This window comes from Dryas octopetala, chromosome 1, assembly GCF_963921425.1.
Source record: "Dryas octopetala chromosome 1, drDryOcto1.1, whole genome shotgun sequence".
NCBI lineage: Eukaryota > Viridiplantae > Streptophyta > Magnoliopsida > Rosales > Rosaceae > Dryas > Dryas octopetala.
The window spans coordinates 21,037,843-21,056,859 of NC_141366.1; the positions used below are offsets into that span (position 1 = coordinate 21,037,843).

General features: G+C 34.7%; 3 protein-coding genes across 6 annotated transcripts; 1 reads left to right on the forward strand and 2 right to left on the reverse strand.

Moving 5' to 3' along the window:
• Positions 1-2,632: 2,632 nt before the first annotated feature.
• LOC147299055 (Calcium-binding EF-hand family protein) lies at positions 2,633-4,542 on the reverse strand. The gene is made up of 5 exons (XM_086229714.1): positions 4,323-4,542; positions 3,932-3,978; positions 3,166-3,341; positions 2,875-2,893; positions 2,633-2,743 (listed from the first exon to the last, which is right to left on the reverse strand). The coding sequence occupies exons 1-5, from the start codon at positions 4,462-4,464 to the stop codon at positions 2,633-2,635; spliced, it is 495 nt and encodes a 164-aa protein (XP_086085840.1). The 5' UTR covers positions 4,465-4,542.
• Positions 4,543-6,744: 2,202 nt separating this feature from the next.
• Positions 6,745-7,708, forward strand: NF-YB11 (nuclear factor Y, subunit B11). Its single transcript, XM_086251187.1, has 3 exons — positions 6,745-6,956; positions 7,036-7,154; positions 7,348-7,708. The coding sequence occupies exons 1-3, from the start codon at positions 6,784-6,786 to the stop codon at positions 7,533-7,535; spliced, it is 480 nt and encodes a 159-aa protein (XP_086107313.1). The 5' UTR covers positions 6,745-6,783; the 3' UTR covers positions 7,536-7,708.
• A 610-nt stretch (positions 7,709-8,318) lies between these two features.
• On the reverse strand, positions 8,319-15,554 carry LOC147299057 (heterogeneous nuclear ribonucleoprotein Q-like). Of its 4 annotated transcripts, XM_086251165.1 has the most exons (10): positions 15,293-15,553; positions 14,509-14,601; positions 13,454-13,967; positions 13,233-13,349; positions 12,883-13,023; positions 12,515-12,688; positions 11,599-11,806; positions 11,278-11,492; positions 10,357-10,442; positions 8,319-8,643 (listed from the first exon to the last, which is right to left on the reverse strand). In XM_086251165.1, the coding sequence occupies exons 3-10, from the start codon at positions 13,931-13,933 to the stop codon at positions 8,472-8,474; spliced, it is 1,593 nt and encodes a 530-aa protein (XP_086107291.1). In that variant the 5' UTR covers positions 13,934-13,967; positions 14,509-14,601; positions 15,293-15,553; the 3' UTR covers positions 8,319-8,471. The 4 variants fall into 4 exon arrangements, with proteins under 4 accessions (XP_086107291.1, XP_086107300.1, XP_086107283.1 ...); XM_086251174.1 differs by having other exon boundaries at positions 10,357-10,424; positions 13,454-14,601; positions 15,293-15,554; XM_086251157.1 differs by lacking the exon at positions 14,509-14,601.
• Between the last annotated feature and the right edge of the window lie 3,463 nt (positions 15,555-19,017).

Genomic DNA, 19,017 nt, shown 5'->3' on the forward strand with positions numbered 1-19,017 from the left:
TTAAATTTACTCATAATTTTTTTTTTGTTACACAATTCCCCTTAGAATTTTAAAAATACTAGCTACATTCTCCTTTACTTTCTCTCTTATCATTCGTATTCTGCAAAATTGTCTTATGAAATAATTAAAAAACATCTCTTTTCATACTGACAAATGTTCAAGACTCAACTTATAATAAAGTCATATTTTACAATTCAATTACATAAAGCTTGTCTAGAATAGGGATTCACTACTAGAAAATTGGGCATACGGCACTATTTAATAGCCATTGTTGAGTAATAGTGGTCTTTCTAATACATAGGGCACAGTTGAATAAAAATAGGTGTGCAATCTCATATAGGACACCGATTGAGGGTACCCAATAGATTTTCCGCCATTGTACCGTGCCTATTTAGAAATGCTATCAGGTTTTTTCTGTCGGCCTCTGACATTCTAACATTCATTTCGAATAGCAAAAAAAAGTTATTCCCAGTTGGGCACTGATTTGGAATTTTTTTAATATTAAATTTTAACAAAGAGTTGAAAATAAGTGTTCAAATACTAATCTAAAGATTGGGGGGAAGGGAGGGGTTGATACAGTTGATGCAGATGAGGTTGGGAGGGCTACTGGGGATTTTAATTTCAAATACTTTACCTTTCAGCCCACTCCTATTATAACCTCTCTCAACGCCATCCCCACCACTTGTGTACATCTTACCGCAGATACTGTTCCTCCGCCCAGCAAGGCCGGCTATTAGGGGGATGGGCTTGTGCGATCGCACAGGGCCCCAATTTATCTACTTCCTGTTAATTAGTTCATCTCTTTAGGGTAGTTGATGAGGAATAGATTCCTTCTCAACTTTATTCTGCTTTTCCTTTCCCTTATGTTGTTCTGTTTTGTTTCCCTTTCTTGTCGTTACTTCTTTGGTTGTACGACTATGGCCTTGGGTCTCTCCTTGTGTTTTTAAAGTTTTTTCCTCTTGCTCTTTCTTGGGCTTTTTTTTAATCAACCTTGACCCCAAAAAAAAAAAATTGTTCATCTCTTTAGCTTTCGGGTTACATGTGGCTTTAGTCTTATGCTTTAGAATGTTTCCCTTTATGTTGATGTATTAATTAACTTGTTCCCTTAATGGAGAAAAACTTCAATGGGTAAGCTCCTGCCACCTCACCATGCTGAATGGCAAGACGCAGCCAATTAAAACTTGCCATTTGTTCACTCATTTTATAATCAAGAAAAAAAATTAATAATAGTCTCTTTCTTCTTTTCTTTCCCTCAACACCGAAGCTCTATATTTTCTTCTCCCCTGCAAACCCATGCTTTTCTTTCTAATCAAAAGAGTAGATGCTTCTAAATTGAAACAACATATAAAGTTGAGGTACTAAATTGTAATTTGCTCTAATAATAATATAAGCCATACCATTTTCTTTTATGAATATTTTGCATAATAAAAGAACTCATTTATTAACTTTCTTTCATTCGTATAACACAATCTTAATTTTGAAAAATATAAATGTCTTATACATTTTTTATAAGAAATGAAAGGGCTCATTTATGTATTTTAACACAGGGCCCCAATATTCTCAGGGACGGCCCTGCCGCCCAGGTACTACTCCAAGCTATTTGCTCGTCTTCTTCTTACCCCATATTTTTCTTCAATTCACTAACCCATTGTTGGCGGTTCTTAGATGCCGCCTCGCATCATCGTTGCACCAGATCTCCTCGTACAACACCACTTGAAAGTCCACGATCTAGAGAACGTCGGTGACACCACCACCTTCCGATGCCAGAAATAGCTCAAACTCGTCACCGCCTAGTTTCCCACACTACTATGGCTAGTTGGTGATTCTCCCGACACCTACTTGGCTCACCACAACTACTACTTAATATGGATGTCTTCGATCTAGTGTTCTCGCAAAATCTTGAGTCACGCTGATGCCAAAGTCCGGCGACTTTAAGTCACCACTGAAAATGGGCGAAGGTGGGGGAGGCTCCTGCAGATGGGCCGGGTTTGGGGATTCTTGGGTATTTGCATTTTAAATAATATTAATTTTAATTAGATAATGATAGTTAAGAAAAAATAAAAAAGGATTGACCGTGGTTAGTGCAATATCCAAGAAATTTGTGACTGCTTAAGACATACAATAAGACTGAGTGCAAAAGCCTGTGGGACCCACTCACAATTGTGCTAAGGCTGGACTATGCAGTGTTGAATAGCATAATTAGCATTGGAGACCCCTACAATGGCCATTTCCCAGAAATCTGTGGCCTAACAGTGGCCAAAGGCTATATTAGGCCATAGAGAAACCGTGCTCTTTAATGTCTAAGGCCCCGGTTTTTAGTAGTGATTTCTTTCACCATCTTTATTTGATCGAACATATATAAGGTGCAAACTCCTTTCTTTTTTAACATTCAAATGCAAATACACCTTGTGTTTACAAAGTATATGATAAATAAAGATTGTTACATTTTGCATTTGATTGGGTACATTTGGTAATACATATGTTGGCAGACAAAGTACACATAGCTTGTCTGAAATTCCTACCAAAATGTACCCATAGAGAGATACCCACTTTTCGTTTCACAAAAACAAAACAATTTAATTCAAAATTAACCCTTTGGAAAATATATATTTACAAAGACATATATACCAAATCAATTATATGAAACAAGAAATGGGATGACCATGTACATAAATGTGTCGTAAGTGAGCGTTGCTGAACCATTATACCCCACATCTTTCTCTATGAACTTATCAGTCAAACCCTGAAATCAAAATAACATCAATTGTTACATGTTACCAAATTCTGACAAAAGAATCTGCAGAAAGATAGATAGCTAATTTCTTTGTAAACAAAGGGCACATTGTATTATCTGGTTAAAGAGCTATTTCTCACCTTCACAATCATCCCACATCTGCATATCAACAAAATACTGTGTCAGAAGCATAACCACAACTCGGTTCTTATTATGAAGAAAATAACAATGGATGTCAAGCTAGACTAGGGGTAATGATCCCTTGGCAGATTTCTGAAATACTATGTTGTTAGATTGTTAATCAGCACCACATATTCGATCATATATATATGATTCAATCTAATCAATAGTTATGTTTCACAGTCTAACAATATAACATGTCTGATTGTTTTACAAGAAAAATTTTCACTATACTGGATAAGAAGACTTACTCCACGAAGCTGTCAAAATTGAGTTGAACCCTGCGCCCACTTCCATCCTCATACTTGGAACTCAAAAGTAGAAGAACAGAAGCTGGGACTGCAAGGCCTAGACTGTAGAGTGCATCCCTCAATTCCATCGCATCAATGTTCCCACTCTTATCTCTGTCATATTTCTCAAATATTACCTGCAAGTGCAGGTTTAATTATTAATAATTCAGTGTGACAATCAGTGGCAAAGAGAGCATGGAATAGATTTATAACATTTAAAAGCCATTTTTTTTTTTTAACTAGTAGAGAATGACAAGGCTAGCCATTCTGAATACTTTGGCATTGTAGATTGGCATCAGTGTATGTTAAAATTTAATCAGTTCCACAAATTGGATAGTCTGGATTATCAACAACCATAGTGGTCAATTGTATTAATCAATAAGCCTAGCTAGCTAATTGTGATTACCTAACACACAAGTTTCTTTACCAAATCAATGATTATTCAATAAGATAAATTGTAGAGACCCCAATTTCTGCCTGATGAACCTTCCTTTACTTCAGTTGGAAATCAAGAAATGAACAAAACAAGTAGAAGAAAATAGTGAAAGGCCCTTTCATTCTGTATTCTCTTTTACTCTCAACAATGAGACATTGAAGATTTTACTAGCTAGAAAGGCCATGCATGTTTATAAACCATTAACTATCACAAGGGTTGGCCCAAAAAAAATAAAACCAAACTATTTCAAGGAGATGTACATGATTGAAGAAAGTGACTAGAGATACATACCCGCCATTGACCAAGACAACTCCATAGTGCAGCAAATTCTTTGGGCCCTGTATCAGCAGATTTAGCCGAAATCAATAAAGCGGGAATAGTTAAATTTATGCTTTGATATGAAAGGGAAACAACCCACAAGCAGCAGGTCTATCCAAAAAAGTCTTATATGAGGAAGTCATAGCATATGTATGGTATGACCACCCCAATGCTATGGTATTAAAGTTTGGTAGGAATTCATATTTAATCATGCTATGTAAGAAATCATAAACCCATCAAATCAATATGAGAAATCAAATGACACCCTTCAAATTATCAGCATTAGAATATCCTCTATTTTGTTAATGAAATACCATAAATTCTGAAGAGTAAAAAAGCTACTAAGGGGGAAGAAAGCACTGACCAACTCTGAGAGTATCTTTGGGATTTTTGAAGAGAAACATGAGCAGGCGAATGGTCCTAAGGCTAAACCTCTGGTACCCAGAAGAAAGAGCTTCTTGTAACTCATTCTCATCAATATATCCACTTGTATCTTTATCCACCATCTCAAAGCTCCTAATCACAGTTGGGTCTGTCCCAGGTGGAAAAGCCGAGTGCCCATATGAACAAGGCGACCCCTCCTGCCCAAAACAACTCAGAGGAGATTGAGATTGAGAAGTAGTAGGACTATATTGTTGTTCCGGCTGCCCGAGGGGATTGGGAAGCTCATAACAACTCGGAGGAGATTGAGATTGAGAAGTAGTGGGACTAAATTGTTGTTCCGGCTGCCCAAGCCAACTCGGAGGAGATTGAGATTGACAAGTAGTAGGACTATATTGTTGTTCCGGCTGCCCGAGGGGCTTGGGCAGCTCATAACCACTCAGAGGAGATTGAGAAGTAGTAGGACTATATTGTTGTTCCGGCTGCCCGTGGGACTTGGACAGCTGCTTGGGCAGGCGTCGTGCAGAGCCATATTTCCCATCCTCAAAGGAAGAAGCCATTAAAGCCATATCTCCCATTCCTATATATATGTTGTCTTGTGTTGAGGAAATCAAAAAGGGTTTTGCTGAAAACCTGAAAGGAACGCACACAAATTTGCTTCCAAGAAGGTGCTGATAATGTGATATCTGGGATTCAAGATTTTTGGTTGTTTTTGTGAGGGGGCTTCATGGAATGCGACCAACCATCCATGTGCTCAATGCAAGCGCATGGGGTATCCCAATGGATGCAGCTCTCAAAAGGCATGCATTCTCAAACAGAATTTCACTCAGAATTTTTATACAAAGAGAGAGAATCATCCTTTCAAATATGTTCAAATCTATTTTTAACCTTTTTTTTTTTTTGTATGTACGTACAATCTATCATTCTTTTTTTGGCCGAATTCTATTTTGTTCATTCTTTGTTAAATCTATTTTTAACCTAACAAACATGTTCATAAACGAATAAATCTATTTTTAGTCATTCTATTTGTTTGGCCATTACCTTGTCAGAACTAATGCTCTCGGGTAATTCTGAGTTATTATTCTTCTCCCTCATGGGAGGTTTATATAGGAGAAACTCAACAACAACTTGTAGCTGTATAAACAGCTATATGTAGCTCACACAAAGTCAAGAATCTGCCTTAATTACAAATCTCTGTTTTAATTGCAAATCTATGACCTTGAGTTGACTCTGACACCTTGAGCAGCTAACTCTGATTTTAACATACCTAACTAGAACTCTTTGTGAGCTTACTGAAGCTCATTGCCTAGATCTTGAGATGATTCCCCATGCTTTATATTTTGTTCATGTTTTTATTGGTATTTTTGTATTTTTCACTCTTGATATTTCTGTTAGTTTTGACATGTAATTTTCGGGGGATTCTAAATGTAGTTCACAATTTTCTTTCTGTACCCAAAGTTTCCCACTAATAATCAAGTATTCCAATTTTGTCTTTAGTTATTAAATATTACAAAAAAAAAGAAAAGAGCAAGCCCATATCATATAACTCCATTCGATCCTACCAACCCCACCACACTCTCTCTCCCTCTCCCTCTCTCTCTCTCTTTAATTTCCTTCTTTTTTAACAACTAAGGTAAAGTAAAACATCCGGTATGGAGAATTTAAAAGATTTTGATGAAATTTAAAAGTTTAGGTGTATTCAATATAAATTTTGAGAGAGTCTATTTAAGATTTTTAAAGATTTTTAAAAAGTTTACGAAAGTCAAATTCTTCTCACAGCTGCCATGCTCTGATTTTTACTGTTTGTACTGTTTGTCTCTTTTTAACATTTGTCATTTATTAATTTTAATTTATTCTCAATATTTATTTTATAATTATATTGCTCTACGTAATATTCAATCAAGACTTTTAAGAATCCTATAAAACTATTGTGATATCCAAAAAGTCATTGATTTTTGCGAATTTTATCAATTGGTGGAGTTTTATAGACTTTAGAGTAAAGAATTCTACGAAAGTCCAATGATTCTCCGCCATTCTACCCAAAAATTTATATGGATTTCATAAAATAATTTTATGCAGGGATATATTTGTAACAGTAGTGTTAGACATCCCACATTTTTATACCACAATTTCATACCACCTTATGTGGCAACTTACATGGCATTCATACATTGGATACTAAAAAATAAAAACCAAAATCCAAAAAGAAAAAGAAAAATCTTGTCCAGTAAAATAATGACACGTAAGATGGTACAAAAATATGGTATAAAAATATGGTATATATAGCATTATTCTATTTGTAATTAAAAGACTGACCGTGTGAGGGATGGCGGGAAATGAACGACGAAATTACAATTTAGCCCCGACCCCCTTGATATTATTGTCTCCAAAGACTCGAGCTTAAATAGTGTGCGACCGGATCAGATAGGGAGAAAGAAGGAAAGATGGAGAAAGTGATAGCGGAGGCGGAGGAGTTGCCCAAGGCTATTGTGCGCCGGGTGGTGAAGGATAAGCTTTCCCAGTGCCACAAAGGCGACGGCGACCTCAACGTTCACAAAGAAGCCCTCCTCGCCTTCTCCGAAAGCTCCCGAATCTTCATCCACTACCTTTCCGCCACGTATGCACTCTCTCTCTCTCTCTCTCTCTCGCATTATTTTAATTAATCGCACTCTTAATTAATTTTTGATTTGGTGCAGAGCAAATGACATATGCAAGGAATCGAAGAGGCAAACGATCAACGGCGACGACGTTTTGAAAGCGCTGGAAGAGATTGAGTTCCCAGAGCTTATCAAGCCTCTTAAGGCCGCTCTTGAAGGTTGGTTACTAGTTATTTTCAATTTCATGGGTACATCAAGTTTTGTGTCCGTAAGGTTTTTGATGAAATGCTCAACTCAGTTGTTTTTACATTCTAAAATTGTGTGTCATGTTTGCTTGGGTCATTGAATGAATAAGCAAATTCAATAAATTTGAATGTATGAGCAGATTTTGTTTTGTGGGTTGCCTTGCAGAGCTTAGGCGGAAGAACGCCGGAAAGAATGCTGGAAAGAATGCTGGAAGGAATGCTGGAAGGAAGGCCGAAACATCGAAAACAAAGGAAGTGAAGAAGAAGAGGAAATTGGAAGAGCCATCACGCAAGCAAGAGGAAGAGGAAAAGGAAGAAGACAACCAAGATGAGGATGGCAGTGGTGATGAATGAGCAAGCAAAGCATAAACATTTCCTGCTAATTTTGTATTTTTTTTCCTTTTTAGGCTGTATTTTTCTGCTACATCAAAATCTGAAATTCCCATGATAGTTATTGAAATGGGTCTATAACAATTAGCAATTTCAATTGCAAATTAGGCATTGACAAGGAGGCTTTTTGCACTTTAGATTGTGAGGTAAGATGGAGGCAGCTACACATTTGTCTTGCTTGGCAAAGAAAAACCTACCTTGTCTTGTGGAGCACAACCTTTAATTTTTTCTTAGCATCAATCATCACATTGAGTCTCACACCAATTAGTTTCACAAGACACCTGTATTTCGCAAATTCTACAAAGTCTTCCATAACACATTGAACAAACTGGCAAAATGTAACTTACTCTTACCTATATACCTTAGCAAAGATTCAAACCATGACTCATAAGCTTTGCCCGTTTAGCACTGCTTCTTAGAAGCACTTATAATCAGCAACGTTTTTGTTAAAAGCGCTTATGTTCATAAACACATACAAACTTTTATAAAAAATTTCAAGCGCTTCATACAAAAGCACTTGGAAGTGCTTCTTATGAAAGCACCTATCACCTATCAGGTGATTTTCAAAAAACCACTTTAAAGTGTTTTTATAACCCAAAAGCACTTTTATTTATTTCTACCAAACGTAACCAAAAGCGTTTTTACTAATCTAAAAGCGTTTTTGCCAACTCTAAAAGCAGTGTCAAACGGTCTAGTTTGTTGTACTTGAAGGATCAACCATACATATAACCAATTCTGACCAATATGTGTGACAAATAAATATATTGTATATGTTGTGCAAAGCTCATTGAAGAATCAGAATCCCCAACTCACTTTCATACATAATGATGCTGTTGCAACTTCATATAACAATCTTTGACGAGACCCTTCCCCTTGTTCCCTACTTAGAACCAATAACAATCAATATGGGTGATACCTGCGCCCATGCCCAGAATCATTGTTGTGCCTACCCTTATTTGGAGCACCACTACTCTTGCTGCTGCTCCCACCACCGCCCCTGCCACCCCTGCCACTACTTCGTTGATGTGAAGGTGAAGGGTGTGATTGGTGTGGCTGCACACCTGGCTGTTGCCTATAATGAAGACATAAATGACTGGTTACTAGATGCATAGAATCAGGGTGGCACATAAAGCTAAGGAAGATACTAATACTTCATTCATTTCCAATGATTAGGTTAGTTGGAGGGTTTTAATCTTTTCCAGGCAACAAAAAAATTCGGAAACAGGAAGAATTCTTTTGGCTCCAAAAATCCAGAAATACATGGTCAAAATGTATTGTTGCAATTATATATATATTAGATTATGAGACAGTGATCCAAGCACTACATTCAACGGTCCATGTGATTACACCATGGAACAGAATAGACAATACAGATAGCTAAAAGAATTTCAGAAAACCAGAAAAAGGCTCCTTTGTTATGGCGAAAATAAATTAATAATTAGCAGGATCAAATCATAAAAAGCAATCATTCTAAAGTTTTAACTGAGTTTTCATTTAGACTTGGCACATCAACCACATCCTGCTACAAAGTTCATTTTGAAAAATTAGGCTCCTATTACCCATTTTGCAACCAAATTCATTTTTCTTCCCACTTTTGGTCCCTGAACTTTGACCCATGACAATTGAATACCTAAACTCTAATTTATTCCAATTTAGTCCGTAACTTTGTGTTTAATAAGGACAAAAAATTAAACTTCCATTACATATTTCTTGTGAGTATCTTGGGTTCATAACTCTAAATTTGTGGCATGCCAGATTTTAAGAATCTATGAGATAAAATGCATAGAACTCAACTGGTAATTTCTAACCTAAGTTTGATTTTGGCCTTAATAGACAAGAAATTAAGGGAATTTTCGTCAAATGACCCATTTTCATGCTGTGTTTTTTTCTTTTTGACCTCCCCACCAAAGAGTTTACAATTTTTAACTCTTTTGGACTGTGAAAGGACTACATTATCACTCATTCAAATTATGGTCAAGATGTGATTAAGACCCCCTCGACCAGTGTCTCGACCACCATCAAGAGGGGTAATTAGATCTCCAAATGGCTCAAAGAGTCAAAATTGTCAACTTTTTGGTCAGGGAGGTCACAAAAGTAGACAAGGCATTAAAATGGGTCATTGGATAAAATTTCCCAAAAATTTATTTAGGAACTAAATTGGGACAAATTAGAGTTCGAGTACAAAACTGAGACACAGGCCAAAGTTCAAGACAAAAAGTGAAATTTACCCAGGTTAAAATGCTTAAAAGAAGCTAATTGGTAAGGCTATTTAGAGGTTTTCTTTCATTTTAAGATCCCAAAAAAGAAGTCTAGGCATCTTTGTGTAAACAAACCAAGACCTAATTCTGTTGAAGGAAAAATCACTAGTCAGTTCAAATTTATAAGTCCATAGGGACAAAATTGACTAAACAAATAGAACAGCAAACTAATTTTGTATGGATCAGTTTCTTGTCAGAGCAGACACATTGCTGTCAGTATTTGGTTGCCTGAATAGAGGATCACTGGAATCTAGAGTTGAAAAGAATGAACAAGAGAGGTGGGATTTTAAGTACCTGTCCAAATCTCGAGTTTTCATACTTTAAGCATTATATACTGAGAATTTGTATTGTTTGTGTAAGTTTCACTGCTTGTACATAAACATACACACCTCTCGAGCTATATTTTAGAAGACTTTGGCACAGTATGATTTTATTTATCCAATTATGTATTTGGTAGCAGGCAGAAAACATTAAAAAAAGTGATGCCATATAAATTCTATATGAGGCAAACGATGTACTGTGCTTACAGAACATATCCAATCCGTCCATCAGGCAGGAGCATTGGCATCATTGCCATGCCAGCAGGAGCTGGTCCCTGTCCAGACATCAATGGCTGCAATCAGATTACAGAAGAATTTAGAAATTATGTACTTAAAACATGTCACAAAAGATCAATTCTTTATGCTTTAGGTTCTCATATTTGGGATTAGTAGCATTAGATCACCAAATGTTTGCATGTCATATGCTTTGAACAAAGCATGCAAAATCACATTAAGTACTTTTAAAGATCTACAACATATGAATGGAGTTTAGACAATTGATAGTTGTCTTAGAAGTTATATATCGATTAGGAAGACCTTAAGAATGCACATTCCTGTTTCTAGGAACTTGTATGAAGCCTATTATAAATAGGGTTTTTTGTTGTAAAATCTGATTAGCCATAATAAGAGTTCTATATTATCGCACAGTTTGCACCTCTTCTTCAATATGGAACTCTTTTGTCTATTAGTTGTAGAACCTTTACTCTTTAAATATTCTCTTTTGATTAGAGGCTTTAAAGACTTCATCAATGTCCCTCCCCTCCCCTTTTATATTCTATTCCCACCAAGATACCCCCAGGGCTGGATGTTTCTTCATATGTATTTTATTGCCTCCCCCCCAAAAAAAAAGGCACTCAAACTGCTACAAAAGCACAAAACAAACGGAAAAGAAAATTGGGGATCAACAATCTAATATCATATTAGGAAAACCAGGCACAAACAATAATAACCAGGTCATGGTAAAAAGTCACCTTCAAGGTAATTTAAAGCTAAATAGTGACTGCCCATGAGCAATATATGTGAAGACTAAATAAAAAAATTCCATGAGCAAAAATGTAAATCTCAAATGAATATTCATTAGAAATTGTAAATGAACAAAGGAAAATTAATACTAAGCACATATCTCACCTGTGCAAAACCTGCAGTGCCATACCCTGCAGCACCATAACCTACAGCTCCATACCCTGCAGCTCCATACCCTGCAGCTCCATATCCTGCACCCCCAGCCATACCATAAACAACACGAGGTGGATAACTAGGAAGCAATCCTGAATTCTGTGAATTTGATCCACCAGACTTTTGATCTGCCTGTGGCCTTGCAAGAGAGCAATCCAACCGCTGGCCTGAAAATAATGAGAGATCAAACATTACAACTACTTTGACCATCTTGAGAAAGGAAAAAAGAAAAAAAGAAAGAAAATGCACATAAGACATTAAAGAAATTGTCACCATCAAGTTCATAATTTTCAGTGTTCTTCAATGCTTTCATAGCACTCGACCGCTCTGCAAAATGTACAAAACCAATTCTATTCTTTTCCTGTCCAGATTTTGCAGCTGGCAGAACCACTTTCGTAATTTTCCCATGGTGTTCAAATAACTTCTTTAACTGGTCTTGGGTCACAGTTTTAGGTAAATTCTTCACATAAACTGCCTTCACCTGTAAGAGATGGGCTAAATTAAGATTTACCATATTTAACATTCAGAGACCAAGCAGCACACAACAAATATTTGCAAAATAGGAGATGATAACCTCTAGGTCCCAGGACTGGTTCACAAATTAATGGATGAGACCTTTCTAACAGAAATACAGTAAAAACGGTTGGAAATTGGTCGCCATGTGAAGCAAGGACATTTTGGGGTTATTTAAATAAGAGGATAAGGCCTAATTTTATCATTAACAAAGTGAAAGCCATTCAAAGATCACAGTAATGAACAAGCAATAGGTCAAAATTTATACAATCTGATAGTGTACATACTCTAGCAAGTGGTCACCTCCATCAAATGATTACAATATCACGTGGGGTGCATTAGGTGCTAATTGGTTGAGTCTAAATTACCACACACCACCACCCTTCTTTTCACCCCATAACCATGCATCTGTAAAGGGGCTACCATTTTATAACTCCTATAGAGTATTAACTACAATTTACCTAATAGTATTCATATTTTAGCAACTTCATTCCTACGTGCACACCATGATAAATACATATATGGCCTTCTGTCGACAAGTAAAAGTCCAAAAACAGCACTACCAAGTCAAACATTGACATTGTCGTTAATATTCCAGCTACATAAAGTTTAATCCTCAGCCATCAAATGTGAAGAAAACAGGAAGAGAAAGAAAATAGAGTTACTAAGCAACAACCTGAGAAGCAGAAGAAGACTCGGCATTTTTAGGGTCAGCCCAGCTCACTGTTGGAGAATTATTATCTAGCTTAAATTTTGAGTCCATCATTTTCTGCCTTGAATATTCAGCACATGCATGGTTATAGTAGTCAATGAAAGCAAAGCCCCGGTTATTGCTTGTGTTCTTCATATCCTGTGACATAGAGTTGAATAAACAATGAGTAGAAAAACTAATAAACCAGAAAACGAGCATAACCACTGAAAGTGAGTTACCCAAAACTTTCGGAAAGATAAAAGTTTAGCAGGCTGAGAATTGAGGGATAAAAATAACAGACACATAACATACTAACAAAACCAACAATAACAATGTGCAACCACTGCACTAACCTTGACCAGTTCTACACCCGTAACTCCAGGCCCAATCTCCATCACAACCTTCCTCAGATCTTCTTCTCCCCAGTTCCTTGGAACATTGCCAATGAACAAACGGTGCTTTGCTTTAGATGTTGAACATTTTATTCTTTTACCCTGAGAGAGAGAGACAGAGACACAGAGAGTCAATTCAAAAGCCGAGCAGCATATTTAGAATGAATAACAAAATGCTCAGAGTGTAAGGAGACAAAACGTTCAAAAAAAAAATATCTTACATCTTTTATTCCCTATCCGTACTTATATTTCAAGGATTAATACATGTGTGCCCCAAAATTATATGCTTATGAACAAGAAGGTTATGTTACCTTAAATTCAGTATTATTCAATTCATCAATGGCATCAGAAGCCATTTCCACATTTCTGAATGTCACAAATGCAAAGCCCTTATTCTCATCTGAATCTTTGTCTTTCATAATCCGGACCTGTTATTACAAAGTACAGTACAAAGTTTATTTTTATAAAATTTAAAAAAAAAAAAAAAAACCATAAACAGGCATGGCACTCCAAAAAGAGCAATTCAACTAACCTCCGTAACTTCTCCTACAGCCTCACAAAAAACCTTTAAATCCTCCTGAGAAGCATCATGAGGAATGCCACCGATATAAACTTCAGAACCATGTGGAGGAAGGGCAAGAAGTTCGGCATGTTTTTTCTTCTCGTCTTCTTCTTCGGACCTCACTTCACCACTGCTATGGGATTTCTGGACATCAGTTCCAGTGGCATTATTAGCATCTTCATCCTCCACATCCTCTTCCTCCTCCTCCTCCTCCTCTTCTTCCTCTACTTCTTCTTCTTCTTCTTCTTCTACCTCTTCTTCTATTTCTTCCATTTCTTCTATTTCTTCTATTTCTTCTTCTTCCTCTACTTCTTCATACTCAACCTCTTCATCCATTGCCTCCTCAGGATCATTGTCTCCATCAAGATCAACCTTCTCATCAGACTCTATTGGCTTTTCAGGTTCAACTGGTTTAGCAACTGATGAAGCATTTGCCTTTGCCCTTGGCATCTTATGTATCTAATTATATAAGCTTGCAAGGCAACTGTGAAGAAGACACAGAAGCCAGAAGAATTCATGGGAAGAAGTAAACACATATTGAAAGGAGGAAACAAAATGAATGGCCAAAAGGAGCTGCAGAGTATGATTCTCAATTGAACTGGGTTCATGAGATCAGACTCAAAAGGGGTTTCAATTTGAAAGACGTTTATTAAGGGGCAATGATAACATTAGCAGCAGATTAGAGACAAGAAAAAGAGTTTTCTGAATGATTATCATGAGGATTATGAAGGTGGTCCAGTTATTCAAGAAATGAATTTCTTGAAACCACAATGAGACTGCTGTCCAAAAGAAAAATTATTGGCTAGTTTAACCTTACCCAAGGGTGCATTTTAACCTCATTACAATAATAAGAATAGCATCGAAGCAGCATATAAGGATCTAGGGGATAAAAATGTTGTCGATAATTGGAGAAATTATGGAGACGTCTACAATGCTTCATGGGTATGCAAGGTGACAAAACAAAGTGAGGGAAAAGTAGTCCCCAAGATTCTATTTAGATCATTCAGATATAAAAGGAATCAGACCTTGCAACAAAAAGGAGAATCAAGCCACAACATAGTCCAATTTGACAAAGATAATACCAGTTCCAAAATAAATGTACCAATCTGGGTACCTTCCTGCAATAAATTGACATATAACGACTGAGATGGGGATGGACATTACATCTATGATTTACATAACCAATATGCACAATCATAATTCAATATGCAATAGTACATCCTCTCCACCCCTTCTCATTTTGAGAAAGATAGAACTTGAACCAGGGGCATTTCGACAAATGACACATATGAGATTTGATAAAAATCAGTTACCACCTTCTTAAAAAGAGGATATAGGATAAATGGATTAGAGTACATTATCTCTAATGAAATATATGTAGGTTCTATTCAAAGTGGAATCATAGATAGCCGTATAGGAAACTACATGACTCAAAGGTACATAACATTTTACAGTCGTTAATCATCTAGCAGGGATGATGTAGAATAACTCATGTTGCTTTTCTTTTTTCTTTTTCTTTCTTTCTACTTTGCAACTTCCTTTTAAAAGGATTTTCTGTTTTTAGCAACCTCAATCACTAAGAAACCCCACTCAGAAAATGCAAATGGACACCGGGAAAGTTGAGAACTTTTGAAACCCCACTTGAAATATTCCAAAACCCAGCTCACATAATTAGGAGGCCATTCACAACTGGCCTTGAATTTCAACAAACACAGTCACAAAAGAGAAATGTATTTTCTACTTGAAAAAACCAGCAAGCAAAAGTACCATGCAGAATAATAGTAAACAGTCTAGAGAGAGAGAAAGTACCAAATGAAATGAGTAAATCTGAGGAGGTTTTACTTTTCTTTGTTTTCGGATTGGGGAAGCTCGAATCCGAACTTTGGGGTTGGGTGGAAATAATTGAAGTCTGGCTCTCTAGTTTTATATGCAAAAGCCAAAAGGGGACAAACCCTAGACAGAAACGTGGCCAAATTTGAGATTTGCCGACCGATAGAGCCTAGAGGATTCCGCTAACAGTTACATGTAGATTCACAGTAGCAAATAGGGCGACCATAATTGGGTTTTACTGCTTCACTTTCTTACCTCATGTTTGGGTACTTGGAATCAAGGAATAAAATAATTTCGACGAAAATTTCGAAGATTTTTAAATTTCGACAGAAATTAGATGGAAATGACGAAAATTACTATCAAAATACGAAAATTTTGAATGAAACTTTACCATATGTTTATTTAACATATTATCTACTTAATTGATAAAAAACATTGAAGAAATCAAATTATATAGTAGGTTTCATGTAATATAAGGTGAATATAATGCGCGCTGGAACAAATACTGTTAAATAAAATTAGTATAATGAATAAACAAAATTAGTATATTTTTAATTTATACTGTATAATTTAATTATACTCTACAATCTAAACCCTAATACTCTATATATTCTATATACCCTAATACTCTATAATCTATACATTAAACCCTATATACTCTATATTTTTTAGGATCTTAGGTTTTAAGCCTTTTAGAATACTTTTAATTATTTTTTTATATAGAAATGTATTAAAGTTTAAGGTTTAAAATAACTAAAAGAAATCTCAAACCTTTTTTTCTTCTTTCCAATTGCCCAAAGGCCCCAAACCCCCCCCCCCCCTTTTTTTTCTTTTTTTTTTATTTCCTTACCTTTTTTTCCCCGTGCCTCACTCTTCAGTCTTTTTTTTATTTTTTTTCCTTCCTTCCTTTTTTCCCGTGTCTCTTACTTAGCCAAGCTTTGTCTTCACTAAGTGTAACAACCCAAATTTTGGCTTATGGTAATTTTGTTACTCAAATTTTTCAAATTTGTTTTAAGGTTTGTTTAAAGGAATTAGAAATTTCTTTAAATTTATTTTAACTAACTTAGACCTTTGGTTGTGGTTCTAGAGCTTAGTTGTGTGGAAATGAATTTTAGAAAATGAAAATTCAAGAATTTGACGATTATTATTTTTTTCAGAATTAAATTATAAGAGTAGGATTTTTCATAATTTTTTTGAAAGCAATTTGACTATTTTGAGGTTATAGGAAATTAGTACTCATCAATACGAGTTCATAGAATTTTTCGGTGAATTATTTGGAGTCTCGAGCTATTTTTGGTGAATTTTTGAAGTTGGAGAAAATGGAAAATATGAAAATTTCGAAGATTTCGATAAATTTCGGTAAATTTCGATAAATTTCGGTAAATTTCGGTAAATTTCGGTAAATTTCGATAAATTTCGATAAATTTCGGCGAAATTTTCCCGAAAAATTATTAAACATGTGTTTCGATTTCGACACCCTAAAAAAACGAAATTTTCGGCGAAATTTCGTCGAAAATTTCGAAATTTAATTCCTTGCTTGGAATCAGAATCCAAATAAGATAAAAATAAAAATAAAAATCCCAAGTCTGTGAAACGGGAAATTCGCATGCTATTTTTTAAATTCAATTTTTCATACTAGAATCTAGGTTTATAAACAATTGAATTAGTTTGCATGGCAATGCAAATCTACATTTCAGATTAAGTTGTGTGAAACAATTAGAATAGAAAGAATCCGAATGAAACATTTTCACTAAATGACATGATAACTATTTTTCTTTTTTTTTTGGGGGAATTGAGTATGATTTCCTATGACATATTTATTAACTTTTTCCTTGTCCATTGTAAAGGAGAAGAGCATTGAATTTAGGGATGATTTTGGACACGACTTAAAAACGACACAAAATAAATGAGTTTGTGATATATATTATATACATAAATGATTTCTCGATCACCAGACGCTTACCTAACCACCCAGTAACTACAAAATGGGGAATTCCTGTACATCTTCATTAATAAATTATCTTTACAAAAAATTAGCCAAATTAAAAATCATTTGCATATCTAACTTTGATCAAACAAATAGACGGTTTCATCTAAAATTTTTGATTCGTCTATTTGTTTGATCAAAGTTAGATAGACAAATAATTTTCGATTTGGCTGATTTTTTGCAGAGATGATCTATCAATGAAGATGTAAAAAATGAACAATTCAAATCGACATAAAACGACTCGTGTGGACCCCACAAGGGGTATCCTTCATTTAGTGTTAAATAAAAAATTCCTAATTGGAAGGCATATATATAATTGTGTTTATGTCAACTGTTTATTATGTACTTGTGTTTCGTGCTGAAATGATGTCAACCTAACTCCAAAATATTATGAATCCACACGTTTAATAATCGTATTGTGTTAACATATTTAATAATCGTGTAGTGTTAACATTATTATAAACTATTACTTATATTTTCTCAAAAAACAAAAAAAAAATTAAGGTCCATTGATTTTAACTACTAAATTTCAATAACTTTTTAGTTTAGGTGCCAAAATTAAATAGTATTTTAAATTAGGTATTAGTTGAAAAGTCAAACAAAATAAACAAGTAAAATGTACTAGAATTTATAAATATTACATCACATGCCACTACAATAAAAAAAATAAAAAAATATTACATCACAAATATTACATTAATTTATACTATATTGTATTAAAAAAAAATCAATCAAGTCACAACTTAATTGTGACTATCTTGGTAAATTGAAATAGACAATTCACACTAATATTCTATGTATTATTTTGAGTAAAAGTATTGTTTTGGCATCTATTTATACTATATTGTAATATAATTTCTCTAAAAAAAATTCAATTAAGTCACAACTTAACTGTGATTGTCTCTCAACTTAAATGTAACTGTCGTTCAGTCACAACTAAATTTGAAATTGTGAGTGTCGTACAGTTACAACTAAATGTGAAGTTAAAACTACATTAGCAAATTTTCAAAATAATATAAAACCTTCAAGTGTAATTTTGTCAAAACCTTATAAATTTTAACTAACAATCATTATATGTGGGCCAAAGGACAAAAATATCAAATGAAAAAGGCTCAAATCAAAAGGGCCAACATATTTGTGATCTAATATAAAAAACTACATTTAAATTTAATAGTTCAATTGAAATATTATATGGTCTCCATGCTATACTAAAAAATTATTGAGATTTGGTATATAATCCTAATTTTCTAAAAAAACTATTACTCATTTAATATGTTATAAATTATTTAAATATTAATTGTTTAATGTTAGATATGATGTTAAAAGTTTAATTGAATATGACTATAATCATATTAGGTTATAAATAGGTTAATCGTATCAATCCAAATATGACTCAATTTGGAGAAATTATTGATAAACGGGTTGTGCGTGTCATCTTATTAGTTATCACGTGTAATAATCGTGTCATGTTCATATTGACTTGAAAAGAGAAGATGTAAAGAAATGCTTGAAGCGTTCCAGCAATTGAACACTCATATAATTGTTAGTCAATGTTATTGATTGACAATTACAATAGTATTTTAAGATTCTTAAGGTTGTTTGTTTGGATTCGTATATATTGACTTCTTGTTAGTCTATTAATATTCCACAAATACCATACATAAAAAAACCATTACATAACTACTATTATGAAATAACTGTTGAATGTCATTGATCA